Source organism: Osmerus eperlanus, chromosome 9, assembly GCF_963692335.1.
Source record: "Osmerus eperlanus chromosome 9, fOsmEpe2.1, whole genome shotgun sequence".
In the NCBI taxonomy this organism is placed as follows: domain Eukaryota; kingdom Metazoa; phylum Chordata; class Actinopteri; order Osmeriformes; family Osmeridae; genus Osmerus; species Osmerus eperlanus.
This window is the reverse complement of record NC_085026.1, coordinates 13,600,681-13,619,504: the sequence shown is the minus strand read 5'-3', so window position 1 is coordinate 13,619,504 and position 18,824 is coordinate 13,600,681. Positions and strand designations below refer to the sequence as shown.

The window sequence follows — 18,824 nt, the reverse complement described above, 5'->3', positions numbered from 1 at the left end:
AAGGTTGAAGGAGAGAGACGGAGCAAGAAGAAGTGAGAGAGTGGGCGGTTGAGGAGGACTAGGGTGTAAGAGAGGATGACAGACACCTCTGAAAATGAGGGGGAGGGTTGTTAATATGCATGATCCCCCCCCTCCACCCCCCCCCCCCCCCAGCTCATACCGCCTATCTCCATCTCCATCTCTGTTTCTTTAGTTTCTAGTTTCACTTCACTTGTCTCCAGTGTTGGGATTTTTGACCTCCATCTGGAAGGGATCTGTTTAGGAAAACAAGCCCTCTGCAGTTTAGGACCAGTGTGGAAGGGCAGGTATGGGTCCATAGGCGACTGGAGGCATGGCAGCCCACTGTTTGGCTACATTACAGTAACGAAGATTGATGTAATGTGTTGGTGTGTAAGGCTTGGTTACATTGTGGTTACAATACTACAGCATTGTGGTGAACCTGCAGTGAGGTTCTATTTGTTAAATGTGCTGTATTTAACCTCAACTGAAAGGTTTACACCTCCTAGTCTCTCTCTCCCTCTCTTTCTCACACATGGTTAAAAGCTAACAGTTGACCTTTGTCATGGCTGTCCACTCAAGTCATGCCCACATCCCTCTGTTACAAGATCCCCACATGCTCTCTCTCATTCTCTCTCACACACACACATCAGAGTCTCAGCTGGATCAGCTTTCCTTTTGAAGCTTCCCACCTCCTTCCTCCCCCCCAACACTGACTCCCCAACCCCACCACAATCCATCATACTGGGGCTCTGTCAGTCCACCCCCCTCCACACCATTTCCTTCCACCTCTCTCCAGTCCCCACTTCTTTCCCCTTTCTCCACTCTGATCCCATATCAGCCATGCGTGCACACACACACACACACACACACACACACACACACACACACAGCTCTTGTAAATCATGTTGATCCTCCTGCTCCTTTTACTGGCCAGGTCCTGGGGGTAAGGCTGGGCTGGTGAAAGGGGGGGGGGGGGCAGTGGACGAGAGAGAGAGAAAGTGTGTGGTGTGTGTCTGCAGGGTTGAGGGGGACCAGTTTACCTCTGTAGTAGTTCAAATCAAAGACACAGCCTTTTGTTGTGGCTTCAAGTCTCCAGGGTGCTTTTTGAGCAACCCCCCCCCCTCCCCCACCCGCCTATCCCTTCTCCCCAGTCCCCTCCCTCCCCAGTCCCCTCCCTCCCCCCTCCCTGCCTGGGGACAGTCAGCAGGGAGACAGCCTGGCCCCTGTGTGTAACGGCGCCTCTGCTCCCTGCCTCATCATCTGTGTTTGCCTCATCTGGAGATTTGTTCTGACCTGGCTCTGACCTTTAACTGCCACGGATGGACTGCGTTTCATCTCAGGCACCCACAATGCCAAGTAACACCTGGAGCACCAAACGCAAGCTGCAAAGCATTTCAACATCCCCTTCGTTCAGCCCCATCCACTCGTGTTGTGCTTTCCGCTGCTTTCTATTTGACTGTTTTGCACTCACACGCACACGTACACACACAGCACCGGGCAGTTATGTGTTTATTTGGCTTGTTCTGAGGCTTGTTAAAGCTGTTAACCGGGGGAGCTGTGAAACTACTCTCTTCTTGTCTCTAATGAGGGGTTTGCCTCAGAGGTAGTAAAACAGTTATGGCCTCATTCTGGGGCTGTTGGTTTGTGCTCCATTAGTACTTCATTATGTCCACATACAGGGGGCGGCTGGCAGGGTCATTACCATAGACCCAGTGACCCACTGCAGCTGTGGTGAGATGGTGGTAGGTCAACTAAATGGCCCGGTTTTGGCTCTCCATGCAGGGTGGTGCTACTGGAGGGTAGTCCTCACCTACCTAGAGCTTCTAATCTATTCCCACAAAAACAAGGAAGAAACACGTAGTGTTGTAGAACTTGCAACCTGCATGCCTGTTAGAGATTGTGGCCAGCATACTTTTTGTATACAAGACAATTACTGCTATTCTGTGTTAGGTACATTTGAATGTTTTCCTGGCTGGGCTGCTGCAGCAGAAACAACCTCCTCAGTTAATTTGCACTGCATCATCTAATAACTGGGATATTTGGTTTTATGAGCAAATTCTGCCTAAATAGGGGTGCTGGTTTGGGTTTAGGACTCCATTACCTCAGAGAGGAGAAATCTCTTGCGATCTGGTCCAAATGTTTGAGTCAGCAGAGAAGTCTGGTAGTACCTGTGATAGGCTGCTAAAAGTGAGAGTCATTGAAACGGCATCTCCTCTCCACCTTCTCGCCTCTTCACCATCTTGCCCCACATCTCTCTTCTTCATTCTCTCCACTACTCTCCTTCCACCTCCACCACCACCCCTCCCCCTCTTCTACACTCCCCTATCATCTTTTCCTCTCAACTATCCTACTCCATAAAGCCTTCACTCCCCCCAGGTGAGTATATGTGGTCTGCGGTCTGAGAAACAGGTCGAAAAATATGCGTTGAGTAGGCCTGCAGGGAGACAGGTATAAGTTACAGAAATACAAGCAACTTACAAACAAAAGCAGAAGATACTATAGTCTCAGACTATAAACTTTTATATAAACTCTTTCAGGATCACTGTAAATGACTAAAGATAATTACGTAGTTATCGAATCATATAGATGTCATCACGTTGGCAAATGTGTATTGGTTGATTTCAGGCCCTTATATAAAACACATTTTAGTGAGATCAACAGTCTTTTAATTTTAACTTCACTTTGATTTGTATACAACCGCACTGCTCATCATTACATCTCTGTAAGATACACATCTTTTTGACAGCCTTGAGAGCACACCAACACAGTAAACATTTCGGAGCCATGTCATCATGACCTACCTTTGCAAAGCATAACCCCACTTCTTTGCTTCTAAATCACTGCTACAAATGTAGCTTTGACGCCCTCTTCAGGGTAAAAGTTGAAAACACGTGTCCAGATCAGTGTGAAGGGATGACATAACTATCCCAAACAATAATTTGAGGTTTAACTCCTTTATTAAGCAGTTACAGTGGGGTCACATATTCTGGGGGCTGCTACTTGTCAGATATGGTGACCTTTGAGGTACTGGCTGGCTCTGTGATGACTCCAAATAAGAAAACATTTTTCCAGATTGACTTATCCTAGATAAAAACGTCTGTCATAAGACACCTGAGTTGTAGAGAAATGGCAAATGTCTGACCTCACGTTCGTAGTCTGTTCTCACTTAAATAAGTTGTATTGAAACCGCCATCTTGACTATTCAGATCTACACAGTGCCACTTGAATTATTCCATTACAATGACATAACTACCCCAAACAATATTTTGAAGTTTAACTCCTTTATTAAGCAGTTACATTTACAGTAGGGTGAAGTGCCTTGCCCAAGGACACAACGTCATTTTGCACGGCCGGGAATCGAACTGGCAACCTTCAGATTACTAGCCCGACTCCCTCACTGCTCAGCCACCTGACTCCCTCAGCAGTTACAGTGGGGTTACATATTCTGACGGCTGCTACTTGTCAGATATGGTGACCTCTGAGGTTCTGGCTCTGTGATGACTCCAAATAAGAAAACATGTCCAGATTAGTGTGAAAATGTTTTCCGAAAGGTTGAGAAATATTTTCGAAAGGTTGGAAAAATCATTTTTAAAGAAAAGTTGAAAATGATTCTTTTCACTATTTTATTTTATTTATTTTTGGTTTTTTTTTAAACTTTTTTTTCACAAAATATGTCTCTTGCTCGGCCCTTAGATAGGTTAAATAGGCTTAAACCTAAAGGTATGGGAGGGCTATCAACAAATATACCCCCAATTACCATCTGTTTCTGTTTGATTGGCATACTCAGTGTCCTGTTGGATAAGAGAGCCTGACCCACTGGCAGCCTCATGGTGTCCATTCCTCAGTCTGACAGAGAGAGAGAGAGAGAGAGAGAGAGAGAGGAGAGAGAGAGAGAGAGAGAGAGAGAGAGAGAGAGAGAGAGAGAGAGAGAGAGAGAGAGAGAGAGAGAGAGAGAGAGAAGCCAGAGTTGTGAGTAAGAGGAGCTGCACACACACTCTGACAGGGAGAGAAGAAGCTACAGCCAGTTTGTCTGCTGAGGAATCTTCAGCCCCTCTACCCTGACCATGTCGGACTGTGAGGGGATGCCCATGGGTAAGTGTGTGTGTGTGTGTGTGTCAGAGAGGGACTCTCTCTGCATCCAATAATTTCCCAAGCCGTCTGGGACAGCTCAGCCTGCGAGTCTCCAGACTGAGAGAAGGGCTTCTTGTGGCCTTATATGGACACTTCGTTGTTTGAGAAACTCCGTTGTTTGAGAAACTAGGCCTAGACATTTTTCATATTTTAATTGTTGTATGATATGTATGTGAATGTGTGTTTGTGAGTGAGAGAAAGAAAGAGAGAGAGGGGCGTGGGGGGTGGCAGAGATACAAAGTTGAAAGTACATGTGCATGCATGGGTGTGTGTGATTGAGTTGATGTTGGATTTGGTTTCACTCTAGGAGGATATGGTTTCACTAACCGGAGATCAGCAAACAACTTATAATAAGCTCTTCACTGTTACGAACGTTACATTGCTGTGTGTGTGTTTACTTGTGTAAGTATATGCAGGGTTATTTCCCACCAGTGGAGCCAAGTCCAGAGAAGAGCTGAAACACCAACAATCAGATATAAATAGCTCCATCCCCTTCTCTCTCAGTTGCAGTACTGTAGGGCAGAGTAGCCTGAGGCTGGGTCAGGCCCTCCCCTGTACACCATCTGTACTCAAGGAGGACCATCCAGTTAGCCCACAGTCAGCCTGTCTCCACATAGCATACAGTCTCTCATAGTCTACTCTCTGGTCTCTCCATATAGCCCACAGTCTCCAGTCTCTCATAGCTCTCTGGTCTCTCCATATAGCCCACAGTCTCCAGTCTCTCATAGTCTACTCTCTGGTCTCTCCATATAGCCCACAGTCTCCAGTCTCTCATAGCTCTCTGGTCTCTCCACATAGCCCACAGTCTCCAGTCTCTCATAGCTCTCTGGTCTCTCCATATAGCCCACAGTCTCCAGTCTCTCATAGTCTACTCTCTGGTCTCTCCATATAGCCCACAGTCTCTAGTCTCTCATAGTCTACTCTCTGGTCTCTCCATATAGCCAACAGTCTCCAGTGTCTCATAGTCTACTCTGGTCTCTCCATATAGCCCACAGTCTCTAGTCTCTCATAGTCTACTCTATGGTCTCTCCATATAGCCCACAGTCTCCAGTGTCTCATAGTCTACTCTCTGGTCTCTCGATATAGCCCACAGTCTCTAGTCTCTCATAGTCTACTCTGGTCTCTCCACATAGCCCACAGTCTTTAGTTTCTCCACACAGCACACACTGCATTCAGTTGTGTGTTATGCATAGCTCATGGCCTGGCAGAGGTGTCATGAACGTGTTGAGAATTTCTATTCTGAATCCCCATAGACACAAGTGACAGCAATCCCGAACCACTGGTATGGCTACAGCCTGGCTACATATATAACCTGGATGATGGGATGTGCTATATGCCAGTGCACATACTCTGGATGTCCTACTATAAGCCTGGATGTCCTACTATAATGTCCTGCTATAACACTGGGATTCACATTCCTGTGGAGCTGTATTCTCTGCAGGCCACAGGAAGACAAACAGGCAGGCAGACTGGGGGTAGGTAGGCCGGAGCCTACAGACTGACCAGCAAGCGTTCATAGTAGGCTAGTGTTAGACACAATGGCGACCATAACCTAGTACAGGTAGTGTTTAAACGCTAAATCCCCTCATCGTAGCATGGAGGTGGCTGTTTATCTCTTGCTGCTCATGTGAACCAGTGTGGATTTTAAACGAAAGGATTGGAATTAATAGTTCAAGGGGAGAGATGCCTCTGTTTATCTCAGGAGGGTAATTTTAGGAGGCTGTGTTATTGAGTCCAACCCCCAGGTTACATGAATAGACCATAGGGGGTAGGAATTCTACAATGTTGGGTTGTCATGAATGATATGCTGCAGGATAAATATGATTGGATATGTCAATAATATGAAATGGCATTTTTCTAAATAGTTGTTTTATAAAGAGAATAAATCGATTTTTAAACAGTGTAAAAGATCAATATGATAATTGTTTTTACAAATCCCAAGAGGATCGTTTATGTTTCAACATGGAGATCCCAACTGTTGTCTCAGACATGTGCAACCACTCCAGGCCACCAGATGTCAGTATTGACCTATGTTCATCCAACTCAGCCCCATCCCCTATTGAGGGAGGTGGCTTATTTGTGGCCTCATTGTGGGGATGTGAGAGGTTAAAGATCTGCATCTACAAAGTCTAAGCCTAGCTGACATCCGAATGAGGCCACAGGGCAGGTCATGAGGAAGAGGTGGAGGAGGCAGAGGAGAGTGAGTTGTGGGAAAAGGGAGGTCAAGTTTCTGTAGAAAGAAACCAGAATCAGAATCAGAATCAGAATGGGTTTTATTCGCCATGAAAGTTTGCACAGACAAGGAATTTGCTTTGGCAGGAAGGTGCAAACATTAAACATATAGGAATCCAAAATTTAAATATGAGGACTAACAATACTAAGGTTACATAACTAGCAAACTAAGGGTACATAACTAGCAATGGAATTAGATTACAATAAACTGTACAATAAAATATTGTATAGGAGGGCAAGAAGGAAGAGGAGGGAGTTAAGGAAAGAATAGAAGAAGGGAAGGAGAAAGTGTAGACTGTAGGTTGTCAGGAGAGGGTTGCATCCAGAGTGAAGGGATGAGGACGGGAGGAAGATTAAGATTTGAAACAGGAGGAGGAGGGTGGGTGAGATAGAAATGGAGTTCAGCTCCATGGTAATCTGTCAGTTGTAACTAAGATGTATGATGTGTTTGATTAGAGCTGGCAGGCCTGAAGATGTTACGGATAGACACTTGTAAAACCATGTACACACACACACACACAATACAGCCAAGCCCAATACTAAGAGGCAAAAAATGTGGCGTCAGTCAGACCGGAATATTGACCACATGACGGCTGCGTGATTGGAGCTGTCATGCCGTCCATGGTGGATGTGGAGGTGCCGTGGAGCCTCGGCCAGAGAGATGATGTCATTTCCTGGCAGGGTTTATTTGAGCCAGTATTGATCATGGGGAGTCACCGTGACTCTACAGATCAGCCAGACTGCGATTTTCATGTTGGGGGATGTGAAGTGTGTTGTATAAGACATGTATGTGGGTATGATCACGTGTGTGCATGCGTGTGAAATATGTAGGTAGCGCGCGCGCGTGTGTGTGTGTGCAACCGTGTAGATAATACGAAGTGTAGTGTGTGTAGATCAGCAGAGCAGTCAGTTGTGATTAATGTGGTTGTGGGTTGGAAAACTGGGAAACATGGCAGCCTGTTCTGCTTCAGGAAGCCCAGGCACTCTCATGCCTACACCAGCACACACTGTGATGGATTCTACTCATTAAACACCGTATGTAGAACATCCACTCTTCAGAACCTCCTTCCAGGTGAATAGACTGTGTGCTGGTCAGGTGTACCGTAGGTGGGGGCTAGGTTGGAGGCTGATTGTCGAATAGGAGCTAAACTCTCCTCATCCACGTGAGAGAGTGTGTGTGTGTGAGCATGTGTGTGAGCTTGCATATGTTCAACTCCCAGCTACAGCTCAGGTTGGCTTAGGAGAGCTAATCCACACCCCGGTGACCTCATCAGGACCAGTGATGAAGGGGTCCATCCACAGGTTGGTTTCAGGAGCCTTTCATTAGCGGTGTTCCAGGTCTGAGCGTGGAGATCTGGGTAGTCTGCTGCTACAGTAGATGGTGTGAACCCAAGCAGGTCTGAGTTTCTGTCTGTGAACTGGGAGTTCAAGAAGAAAAGCAGCCCAATGCTTCTGCTGGCTGGTAATGAGCCTATTTGTCCTGCCTGCCACCACAGGATTACAGCTATTCTTATCACTCTCTCTCTCTCTCTCTCTCTCTCTCTCTCTCTCTCTCTCTCTCTGTCTCTCTCTCTCAGAGTATTGTCTCAGACCTGACTACAGTTTGAAGGTTGTGTGAGAAGAGCAATGTTTCTGTAACTGACTTAACCTGTCACTTAACCTTGAATTATTCTGAAACAACAATGTACTAGCTGTACCTCACTGTATGTGTTTGATGACACACACACACACACTGAGCCTGGCGGTGGTTTCATTCCCACGTAATGCTATTACAGACCTTGACGGGAGACCCAACCAAAACACGGAGGGTGACCCAGATTCATAAAGCAGAGAAAACCTGCTATGGTTCTATTATGAGCTGTGACTCAGACTGCCAAACAGTAATGTACAGACCTACCATAGTCAGACTGCCAAACAGTAATGTACAGACCTACCATAGTCAGACTGCCAGGCAGCAGTGTACAGACCTACCATAGTCAGACTGGCAGGCAGTAAAAGGGGCTTGACTGTTTACAGCTGTCAAAAATGCCTTTGTGATTTCATTGTCTACCAAGGTCTTGATAGGTTTCTTCCTGACAGTCTGACAAATGTTCTGTTTGAGTTGTGGGCCATAGCCAGTAACTGCTTGAATCATACAGAAGCCCAGACAACCCAGAACAACAGCCCAGGTCCGGCCAAGCCAATGTCAGATCATAGAGGATTAGATCCTCTTCGACAGCAAGGTCTCTCTACTTTGAATTGAGTTCAGGCCTCAGATGAGGGTCTATTCCCGCCAGGCTGGACAGTGGAGTGTGAGGAGGGCCGGAGGGATATCCTTAGACCAGCATGGATCCACCCTCTGTGTCAGGTTCCCCTGTGATGTGTGTGTGTGTCTGTGTGAGAGTGTGTGTGTGTGCTGGACCGCAGCCAGGGGTGACAGAGAACAATAGGGAGACTAATGGGGTTTTGGGGGGGAGAGGGGAGAGGGGAGGGGGAGTCAGGGGGGGGGGGTACAGGGAGGGGGTTAAAGTCCTCCCAGCTGCCACCCATAGTAGGGCTAGGTGACGAGGGGTATATACCCATGGACACACACACACAGACACACACACACAGACACACACACTCCCTCCCTTCCTCCTCTCCTTCTCCAGCCCAATCTAGATCACCACATCTGCCTCCACAGATTGAGGACTACGTTTACAATAGCCTCTAATCTGAACCGAGATAGACAATCCACTGTTATGACTGCCATGCATGCACCCAGAGAAACAGTCACTAACACCTCGGATGTTTAACTCTAACATTCCTGTTCAGAACCAAAACATTTATTTTCATGGCCAATACATTGCAGGAACAACAACACGTCGGTGCACATTTTGATCATGTTTGAAATAGTTAGGCTACATAAGATAAGAGAGAGAAAGGGAGGGCGGAAAAGAGAGAACTAGAGCTCCACCAATCTCACCTCAAAGTCACCTATTAGGAGGATGCTCAGACACGCTGACTGACAGACAACACCGGCCTTGATGAATGAAAAAGCGCATGAATGAATGAATGAGGACAGGGGCATAGCCAGGACATTATTTCTGGGGGGGCCAGCTCTGGCCAGTCTTTTATTTGGGGTGGCACTTGATTGTAAAAAACTACTATTTTAAAACTCACACACTGCATCACTCAGAGCAGCAGTTTTCTAACGGTATCCAGTGGTAAGCTGCTAGTCTCCATTGAAGCGCTGTTAGAATGCATGTACGTTGGTTTGCGTCTTGCGCTGTTGATGGGGGCGTGGCCCAACATGTTGCAAATATGGGGCTTGTAGCGTAAGTGACAAATGACAATATAAGACGACTTTATCAAAAAAATACTAATACATTTTTTCAGCTTTATACCGTTTCTGTTCAGGAGGGTTTAAAAAAATAAAAAAATAAAAAAAGGTTGGGGGGGCCGGCAGGGTGGCCATTCTCTGACCAATGGTGGCCGTGGCCCCCCCTGGCCACTACGTGGCTACGCCCCTGAATGAGGACCCTACTACAGATTAAGCAGGCGATGTCTGCATGTTTACAGACATAGGAGGATCTCTCCTCCTACTGTGTTTGAACCGGCATCATTAGAGCTTGTCTTTGTCTGGGGCTCTCAGTACATTTCCTTTTGTCAGAGGGTAGCAAGGGAGCAGAGCAGATGAGTGTGAGGATGTGAAGAACAGGGATGTGTGTCTGTGTCTGTGTCTGTGTGTGTTGGGGGGGGGGGGGTAGTGTGTATGGCCCATGTTGTATGCATTTTATTTTTCCGTGCCAGCCACAGTCATGAATAATGTATGCATGTTCTCCCCTCTGACGTCTGCCCCAGACCCACAGACACATTTCGAGATCCACACCCCTTTATCTCTCTCCATCCCATCCCATCCCACTCCCTCCCTCACTTTCTCTCACTCTCTCTCCCTGTCCCTCCCCCAACTTCATGCTCAGCACTCTCTCTCTCTCTCTCTCTCTCTCTCTCTCTCTCTCTCTCTCTGTCTTTCTTCTTTCCTCCATCCCCTCCCCCTCGTTCCATATGAACATCCCTCTTCCTCCTCTTTCTCTCTTTTTCTCTACCACCCTCCTCCCTCCCTCCCCTCAATTACTTTCTTTCTCTCTTGCTATTTTTCCCCTCCATCCCTCTCTCAGTCTCTCCCTCCCTCAGGTTGTAGCAGTGTGCTGTAGGACAGATAAGACAGAGAATAATCATGTTTAGTTTCAGCACCTCTGCCTCCCCTGCTTCCAGCCCTAATGTGGAGCTGTGTAGACACAGATCCCGACCTTCTCTCTTTCTCAGCCCCCCCCCGCTATCTCTGTATTCCCCCATTCCTTCTCTCCGTCTTTCTAATACGTTAGCCTTCTCCCTTTCATCTTGAACAAGTTCCGCTATCTTCTTTCCATCGTCTTTCATCTTTCCATTTTCGTTGACATTTATCTTTTTTTTTGTACCCAGTCTGAGCCTCCCCTCCCTCTTGTTTTCCTCTATCAAACTCTCTCTCTTTTCTGGGCGATCTGAGTGCCTTGTTTTTATCCCCTCTTCCCACTCCTCCTCCTCTCCTCTCTTGGCAGGCGAGGGAAACAGGGAGGATCTGTGTATAGAAACAAGCCCCACCCCCTAATCTCTCATTGGTCCAGAAGCAGTGACAGGGAGGGGCTGGGGTAGGCTGTGCTGTCCTAGGCATTATCTAAACACTCACATGCATACACACTCACACACACACACACGTAGAAACAGACACACTCTCTGTGACGGAGCTGCTCTTCACACTCAAGCCTGTAAAGCTGTTTTGCTGGGGGAGATCAGGGTGGTTTAACGCTGCACAGCTGCCACTGAGCACATAGACAAGCCACAGAGAGGACAGACAGAGGAAAAGAGGGATCAAAAAGGAGGAGAAAGAAGGAGGAGGAATACCATCCACAGAACTTCTCCCAGCGCCCCTTTATCCCAATTCTTTCTTTCTTTTGTGCTTTTTTTTCTTTTTCGTCAGTTCATTCCACCAGGACTTGAGGCTCATTTAAACAGGAGAGGGGGGCCCCGGGTTCACATGACGGAATGGGAGTGCATGGGTTGTCATGGTAACTGACAACTTGGGTCTGACCCGCGAACGGGGGAGCGCCTCTTCCGTGTAGCGAGAAGCGAAAGTAACGGGGGAGCCACGGGAGCAAGAGAAAGAGGGAGAGAAGGAAACTAGGCGGAGGAGTGAAGGAGCGGAGGGGAGAAGCGTGGCCGAGTGGAGAGCGAGGATGGAGGACGGCTTCTCCAGCTACAGCAGCCTCTATGATACCTCCTCGTTGCTGCAGTTCTGTAACGGTAAACTCCTCTTCATCTTCATCATCGGCATCGGCATCTTCATCCTCGCACAGTGTATGTGTGCTTGACATGTCATCGTAGCTGCCTGGTTAAACTTCACATCAAGTAGCTGTAGCTGCTTCTTGGGATTAGCTGTGTGTGTGTGTGTGTGTTGCTGTAGAATAAGTGAGTTTTGTGTCGGACTCAGAGGATTGAGCTAATGCAGCTCAAAGGTCTCAGGGAGAAAATGACATTCCATCCGAACAGTTCAACTGATTCAGTATGGTTGCTAACATTTAGCTTCAGTACAGGATGGTATAGAGTTAACTCTGCCCCCAGCTATCTGTAAAGGTGGTTCACATTCAGCTGGATGAGCCGGGCTATATTTGTCTATTCGTCCGAGATAGCTCTCTCTCAGGAGACGAGGGATAACGACAGTGAAGGATGGCGGTCGGGTGAAGGAGTGTGGAAGAGTAAAGGAGGGTGTTTTAAAGTGTGTGAGTGTTCCTCAGAGCATGCAGAGAAGACGTGACAGAGGAGGATCTGGGTCAGAACGTGTCAGCGCTGTAGGGAGAGGCTCCAGCCAGCAGGACGGATGACAAACACACAGATGCAGGATAAACACTCTGCACTGCTGGGCTCGGCTTTAGAATGGAGTCCAGCTTTAATGTTTATGTGATTTTGTCCTTCTGTGTGTGTGTGTGTGTGTGTGTGTGTGTGTGTGTGTGAGAGGTGTGTGTGTTTCCTGTAAAACATGTTTTTGTGGAACATCCTGATGGTTATCAGCTGAAGAGAGGCCTGAAGACTGGAGAGACAGGCTGGGGTCCTGGATGAGAGAGAGAGAGAGAGAGAGAGAGAGAGAGAGAGAGAGAGAGAGAGAGAGAGAGAGAGAGAGAGAGAGAGAGAGAGAGAGAGAGAGAGAGAGAGAGAGAGGAGAGAGGAGAGAGGGAGAGAGGGGAGAGGGGGAGAGGGGGGAGAGAGAGAGAGAGACTAGATAAAGAGTGAGAGGAATAGGGAAGAGACAAAGAGAGGGAAAGGGAGTGGGAGAGAGCAAGATACGAGAGAGGGATGCATGACGAATCACTGTCCAACTCTATCAATCAACATCTCATATCAGCAGCCCCTGATGTTTCCCAGGATAAGGTGACAGCATCCTGATCCCCTCCCAGCTCTTCTCACACCACTGGCAGCACTACAGGAAACACAGTTATATTATTAACATTTTATTACTATTAGTACTATAATATTGACATGAATATGCTGCAAAGCAGATCCACACTGGTTCACTGTGTCTGTCCTGAGAGGCCAACAGATGTTCAGTTAAAACAAGTCCAGTGACTTGGTAGCATGATGGAGGGGTAGCCAAGCACTTAACATGCATGGCTTACTGACTGCTGCAGCTGGTCTGCTGTCAGGTTAGGTAAGGTAAAGGTGAGCTTAGGTGAGGTTTGGTAAAGTTAGGTGAGCTTAGGTAAGCTTGACCAGACCCTCTGTCTCCTTCCCTTCTCTCTCGGTCTGTAGCCATGGTTCTTTGAGGGCGGTGAGGGAGCTGGAGTCAAGGTAGTACTTCTTTAGTTGCTACAGTATCTGATTCAGGAAGTGTCACTCGCTGTTAAAGCTCAATCAAATAGCTGAATTACATTTACATTTATTCATTTAGCAGACGCTCTTATCCAGAGCGACTTACAGTAAGTACAGGGACATTCCCCCCCGAGGCAAGTAGGGTGAAGTGCCTTACCCAAGGACACAACGTCATTTTGCACGGCCGGGAATCGAACCAACAACCTTCTGTTTACTAGCCCGACTCCCTAACCGCTCATCCATCTGACCCCTGAATGTCTCTGATGTTTAGGGTTCAGGGCTACGTGAAGGCTGGAGAGTCAAGGTGGGGCTAGTAAAGCAGGCTGGTAATGTAACTCCAGGCTGCACTGGGATGATGTAAGAGTTGTTGATGTTTCCTCTGACAAGGCAGCCGGTGAAACAAGACAAACTAGACTGGAACTGTCCTGTTGCCAGGGACTCTCCAGTTCTTTCTCTCTGACACACATTCTCTCACACTCGCACACACACACAAAACACAGACAGATTGGTTTAAATGAAGGGCGTGCACAGAGTAGGCTGATTGTTCCGACAGAGTGGCTAACTGGGTGAGGGTTAGTTAGTGTTCTGACTGTGGGCCACTATGACATCATCAGCCCGCTGCCACGGCCGCACGCGCCCAGATGAGCGGAACACTCCTGCAGGCTGAGATGATGTAATGCGTTCCAGAAGGCTGTGTGTGTATGTGTGTGTGTTTGTATGTGTGTGTGTGTTCAGCCAGGCAAACTAATGGACAAAGACTGGGTCAGCTGCAGTACTAGCCCTGGCCTGTCCCTCAGGAGACAAGCTATTAGACCTCACTGATAACATCACCATGGGAAAGGAAGCTCTTTCCAGCTGAATTGGTTTAACCGTGTTTTAACATCCCAGGATCTTTTCAGAGATCCTCCTAATGAAGACTGATTATTGAAGCATACTTGGCTACGTCAAAGATGATGTCACCCTGATGGTGTCAGTTATCACTAAGTTTTTACTAAGAGGAAAATAGCCAATATAGGAATCTGTATCGTTTTAACACAGCCCACTGACCATTTACCAGCAGATTTAGACTGTAGATGTTGTTATCCATTGATAGACAGATTAGGTTTACAGAGCAGTATTACAGGCCTGCAGAACATTGCAGCGTACCAAGACAGCTGACTCAGTGTTAGGGATCACAGTAGTACTCTGACTGAAAGAGGAACAGCCCCTCTCAGCCTGACAGCCCCTGGCAGACGCCCGCCAGTTAACCTGACACGTTACAGAGGTGCCCCTGGATTGAACCAGACTGTCTGCTCATCCGCCCCCCCACAACCCTGCCCTCTGATGGGGCTGGTGGCACCAGGCTCTCCCCTCACCCCCCTGCCGCCGCCGCCTCCCTCCTCCCTCTCGCCTCCTCCCTCCTCCCTCTCACCTCCTCCCTCCTCCATCCCACCTGACCAACCCTTGTTGCTTTGTTAAATTCAACTCTCACTGAACCCCCCCAACCCCCCGGTGTCCCGTGCCAGGAAAAGGGGGGGAGAGTTGTGGGTTTTGTCCGTGTTAGGATGCCGGGCAGGGGAGTGCCCCTCCCTCCCCCCTACGGCGGTTTCTAAAGCCTTATTAATGAAGGCACATGCAGAGGGATTAGGATTAAAGCCCTGCTCACGTTACCTACTCAAAACAAACTAACACAGGGAGGGAGGGGGGTGGGGAAGGAGGGGGTTTGTGTGCCTTCCTGTGTGTGGGCACCGGGCAGGCCCGTGTCTGGGCCCGCATTCTGCTGTGGGTGCCGTGTGACCCGGCGTGCTCTCTGGCGTCTGAGCCGTCACGTTGCTGCACCGCTCTCTGGGCCGGGCGAGCTGGGGGGACCAGGAAATGATGCCCCACACCACTGCGTTCCCAGCGAGCTTCCCTCATTACTCCGGCTAGCCGTAGCTAATAAAAGCCACATTGATGCTGACCTGCTTGACAGCAGTAGAAGATCATTTCCCCCCCCCTCATCATCCTCCCTTTCCGCTCTCGTCTTCTGCCCCACTCTTCCTCCTCTCCTCCACAGCTTCTCCCCTCTTCTCCTTTGCGCTCCTCCTCTCCTCTAACCCACCCCCCTCCCTGCCCCCAGCTGTTCCAGTAACAGTAATCGTTGTGTGTTTGTGCGTGCTTACTTTATGTGTGTGTGTGTGTGCCACCCATCGATTTGGTGTGATAACTCATCTGACACTGCTGATTCATTTAGAAGATCTCATTGATTTCCTTTTGGTTGTGTTTGACTGTGAGCACGACCCCTCCCTGTATCTTCCTCTCTCTTTCTCTCTCTCATTCTCATTCTCTCGTTGTATCATTCATTCGGACACAGACAGTCAGGCACAGACAGACACAGGCAGATAGGCAGGCAGACAGACAGAAGGACGGACAGACAGACGGACTCGGCCTCGGACGAACAGGCAGACGTACGGTGCGTAGCCACGGTGGCTGTTATGCTTCCCTGTCATGGTGTCCTTCCTTCACTCTTCCTTATCCTCTCTCCTCTTGTGCTGCTTCGCTGATAAGTCCTCCTCATCATTCCTGTTCTCTCGTTCCATTGTGGTGAACACAGAGTCTGACAGCCTTCAACCCTCCCGGGGACTTCAAGACTTTCTGTGTGTGCGTGTAGGTGTGTGTGTTTGTGTATATGTGTGTGTGTGTTTGTGTATATGTGTGTGTGTGTTTGTGTATATGTGTGTGTGTTTTCGGTATGTGTTCTGTGATGTCCACAGCTACAAGGCCTCACCATCAGAAACCGTCCTTGTTAATGCTCTTATGTAATGACTTTGATTCAGTCAGATGAGTTTCCAGCCTTGCACACTACGAGATAAGTGAGCATGTATCAGCTGTTGCTAGTTACATAATCTAACAGGGTTATTCCATCACTGTGTGCAACAACTTTGACACAGATGCACCAGAGGTTTGGAACTATGCTGGTATCACAGCTTGGCGACAAGGCTGAAGTTTTTTATTCCACTGGTGACAGAGATGCTTTGCTGTGATTAGCAATTATTTAGTAAATATTGACCCTTTCGCTACACAATGATTCCGAATACAAATCGCAATGTTTTCTACCGCAAATGTGATGTGTTTCAGTCACTGTGTAGCTGGACAGTCATTCAAGTGGACTGATGGGTTGAGGTCTGTCGTTCCATATTACATTATTTAGCAGCAGCTACCAACTGGAAGGAAGTGTGTTCCTCTTTCTCGTCTCTCTCTCTCTCTCTCTCTCTCTCTCTCTCTCTCTCTCTCTCTCTCTCTCTCTCTCTCTCTTGACTGGCACAGATTCAGCCTCATCACATGACCCACAAACACAGTCAGCCATGCAGAGCCCGGAAGTCCTGAGCTAAATATATCTGAATATATGTCTGAAATACATAGCAAATACTTGTTCGGAGACAGATGTGTGTTTGTGTGTGTTTGCATGTGTGTATTTGTGTGTGAAAGTATGAGTACGATTGTATGAATGTGTGTGTGTTAGCCTTTAGGATGTGTGTGACAGTGTGTGAGGTAGAGATAGGAAGGTCAAGCGAAACAGGCAGGGAGGAATTCAGCTGCATGGATCCTTAAACAGGCTTTCATGCTCCATGAATACCATCAAATAACTGAAAATAGTGTTCGTATATAGGTGGTGTAAAACTGGGAGGAAGAGTGTTTGTGTCTATGTGTGTGTGTGTGTGTGTGTGTTGTGCGCGTGTGTGCGTGTGTGTGCTGGAGCTCTGAGGTTCACTAGGGTAAGAGGAAAGGGTCATAATCATGAAACTCAGCTGGGTTCTGAAGAGTCTGTTGTTGTTATGGAGTTAACCTTGAGGAAGAATTCTGGCCTCTGAATATCAGAGCATTAATTCTCCTAAGTAGAGAACCAGATCCCTTTTAATGAGAACCAGAGACACAGAGCTGACAGGATGAATCAAATGCAGTGTTTGAAATTCAAACATGCGAATGCCTTAAGGGTGACTAAGTTAGTGAATATCCACGTTTTAAGCCAAAATGTTTACGATTAATTTAACCGCATGACAAGGTGATCAGTGTGTGCAGTGATCTGTTTTCATAATGTTACTCTAACTCATTAATGTTTTTAACATGCTCTCTTTCTTGGAGAAATGATTGGTATAGATCTGACAGAAATAGATGGTTTTGTTAGATCGTCGATCAAAGCAGGCAAGCAGAGGTTTCCGAGCGGGGAAGTAGAGTGCCCTGGTGGGATTTCATGAATCCTCTGGAGTCCTGGAGAGCAGGCAGGCAGGAGCCTAATTGGGTGGTTCAACTTCACCTCCTGGGCTACAGCTGGAAGAACAGGGGGAAGAGGAGGAGGAGGAGAGGTAGGGGGGAGAGGAGGAGGAGAGGTAGGGGGAGAGGAGGAGGAGGAGAGGTAGGGGGGAGAGGAGGAGGAGAGGTAGGGGGGAGAGGAGGAGGAGGAGAGGTAGGGGGAGAGGAGGAGGAGAGGTAGGGGGGAGAGGAGGAGGAGGAGGAGGAGGAGGAGGAGAGGTAGGGGGGAGAGGAGGAGGAGGAGGAGGAGGAGAGGTAGGGGGAGAGGAGGAGGAGGAGGAGAGGTAGGGGGAGAGGAGGAGGAGAGGTAGGGGGGAGAGGAGGAGGAGGAGGAGGAGGAGGAGGAGAGGTAGGGGGAGAGGAGGAGGAGAGGTAGGGGGGAGAGGAGGAGGAGGAGGAGGAGGAGGAGGAGGAGAGGTAGGGGGAGAGGAGGAGGAGGAGGAGGAGGAGAGGTAGGGGGGAGAGGAGGAGGAGGAGGAGAGGTAGGGGGGAGAGGTAGGGGGAGAGGAGGAGGAGGAGGAGGAGGAGGAGGAGGAGGAGGATAGGATGGGATGACAGCCTAGCTAATCAGATGGAGGGAGAATGAGAGGGAATTCCCTCCAGGTGTTTAAGATAGAACTAAGGCTAAAGAATAATATATTTATTTATTCATGTGTGTGTATGTAATATTGACAAATATATTTATGTAGGATTTTTGTTATCTATGTATTTATTGGCAGCAAAAGCAATTTCTAGAAGCATTGTTCTGGCATTGTTCTATGAACAGGGTTAGTTGATGCTGATGGGGTCATGAGAACATATTATCCAGGTGCCGTTCCCAGCGCTGCATCAGCAAAACATTACCATTGCTACACCACACAAACAAACATAGTGTGTTTAGATAGGTGAAGAGGTTTGGAATGTCATGTAAAATGTGAATGAAGAGACAGATTTTGCACTGGAAAGGTGGTTATATAAGCAGCTTCACGTGGGATCATGTTTACTCAGGTTGACTTCAATGTACGCCATGTTCAGCAAGAAACGGACATGAAATGATGAGAATGTCTGTTGAACCTGGCAGTGGTGGTCCAGTTCTGCACAGCTGGATACACAGCTGTGTCCAAGGTCACATGGCCTCAGCCAGTCCCGAGTATCTGTCTGCAACATTGGGACAGTCTGGTATTCATATCCAGGTCTACAAAGCTGTGTATCATGGAGGCTAACACAGACCAGTCTCTGTGAACAAAGCTGCAATCATCAGTTTTTTCTTCTTTCTGTTCTCCAGATGTATGACATCTGATCTGGCCCCTGTGTACAGCTGGTCTCATCCACTCTGGGTTCAGACAGAACTT

General features: G+C 48.0%; 1 protein-coding gene across 8 annotated transcripts in view; it reads left to right on the top strand.

The window, feature by feature from the left end:
* The first annotated feature begins 3,946 nt into the window (after positions 1 to 3,946).
* eml1 (EMAP like 1) overlaps positions 3,947 to 18,824 on the top strand; it is a 36,187-nt gene continuing 21,309 nt past the window's right edge. For 4 of the 8 annotated variants that reach the window (XM_062469784.1, XM_062469783.1, XM_062469782.1 and 1 more), the window contains exon 1: positions 11,076 to 11,718. In XM_062469784.1, the coding sequence (XP_062325768.1) occupies positions 11,598 to 11,718 (121 nt within the window). In that variant the 5' untranslated portion in view covers positions 11,076 to 11,597. Of the gene's footprint in view, positions 4,093 to 11,075; positions 11,719 to 15,634; positions 15,656 to 18,824 lie in introns of those variants that run through there. The other 4 variants (XM_062469786.1, XM_062469785.1, XM_062469787.1 and 1 more) reach the window with 3 other exon arrangements.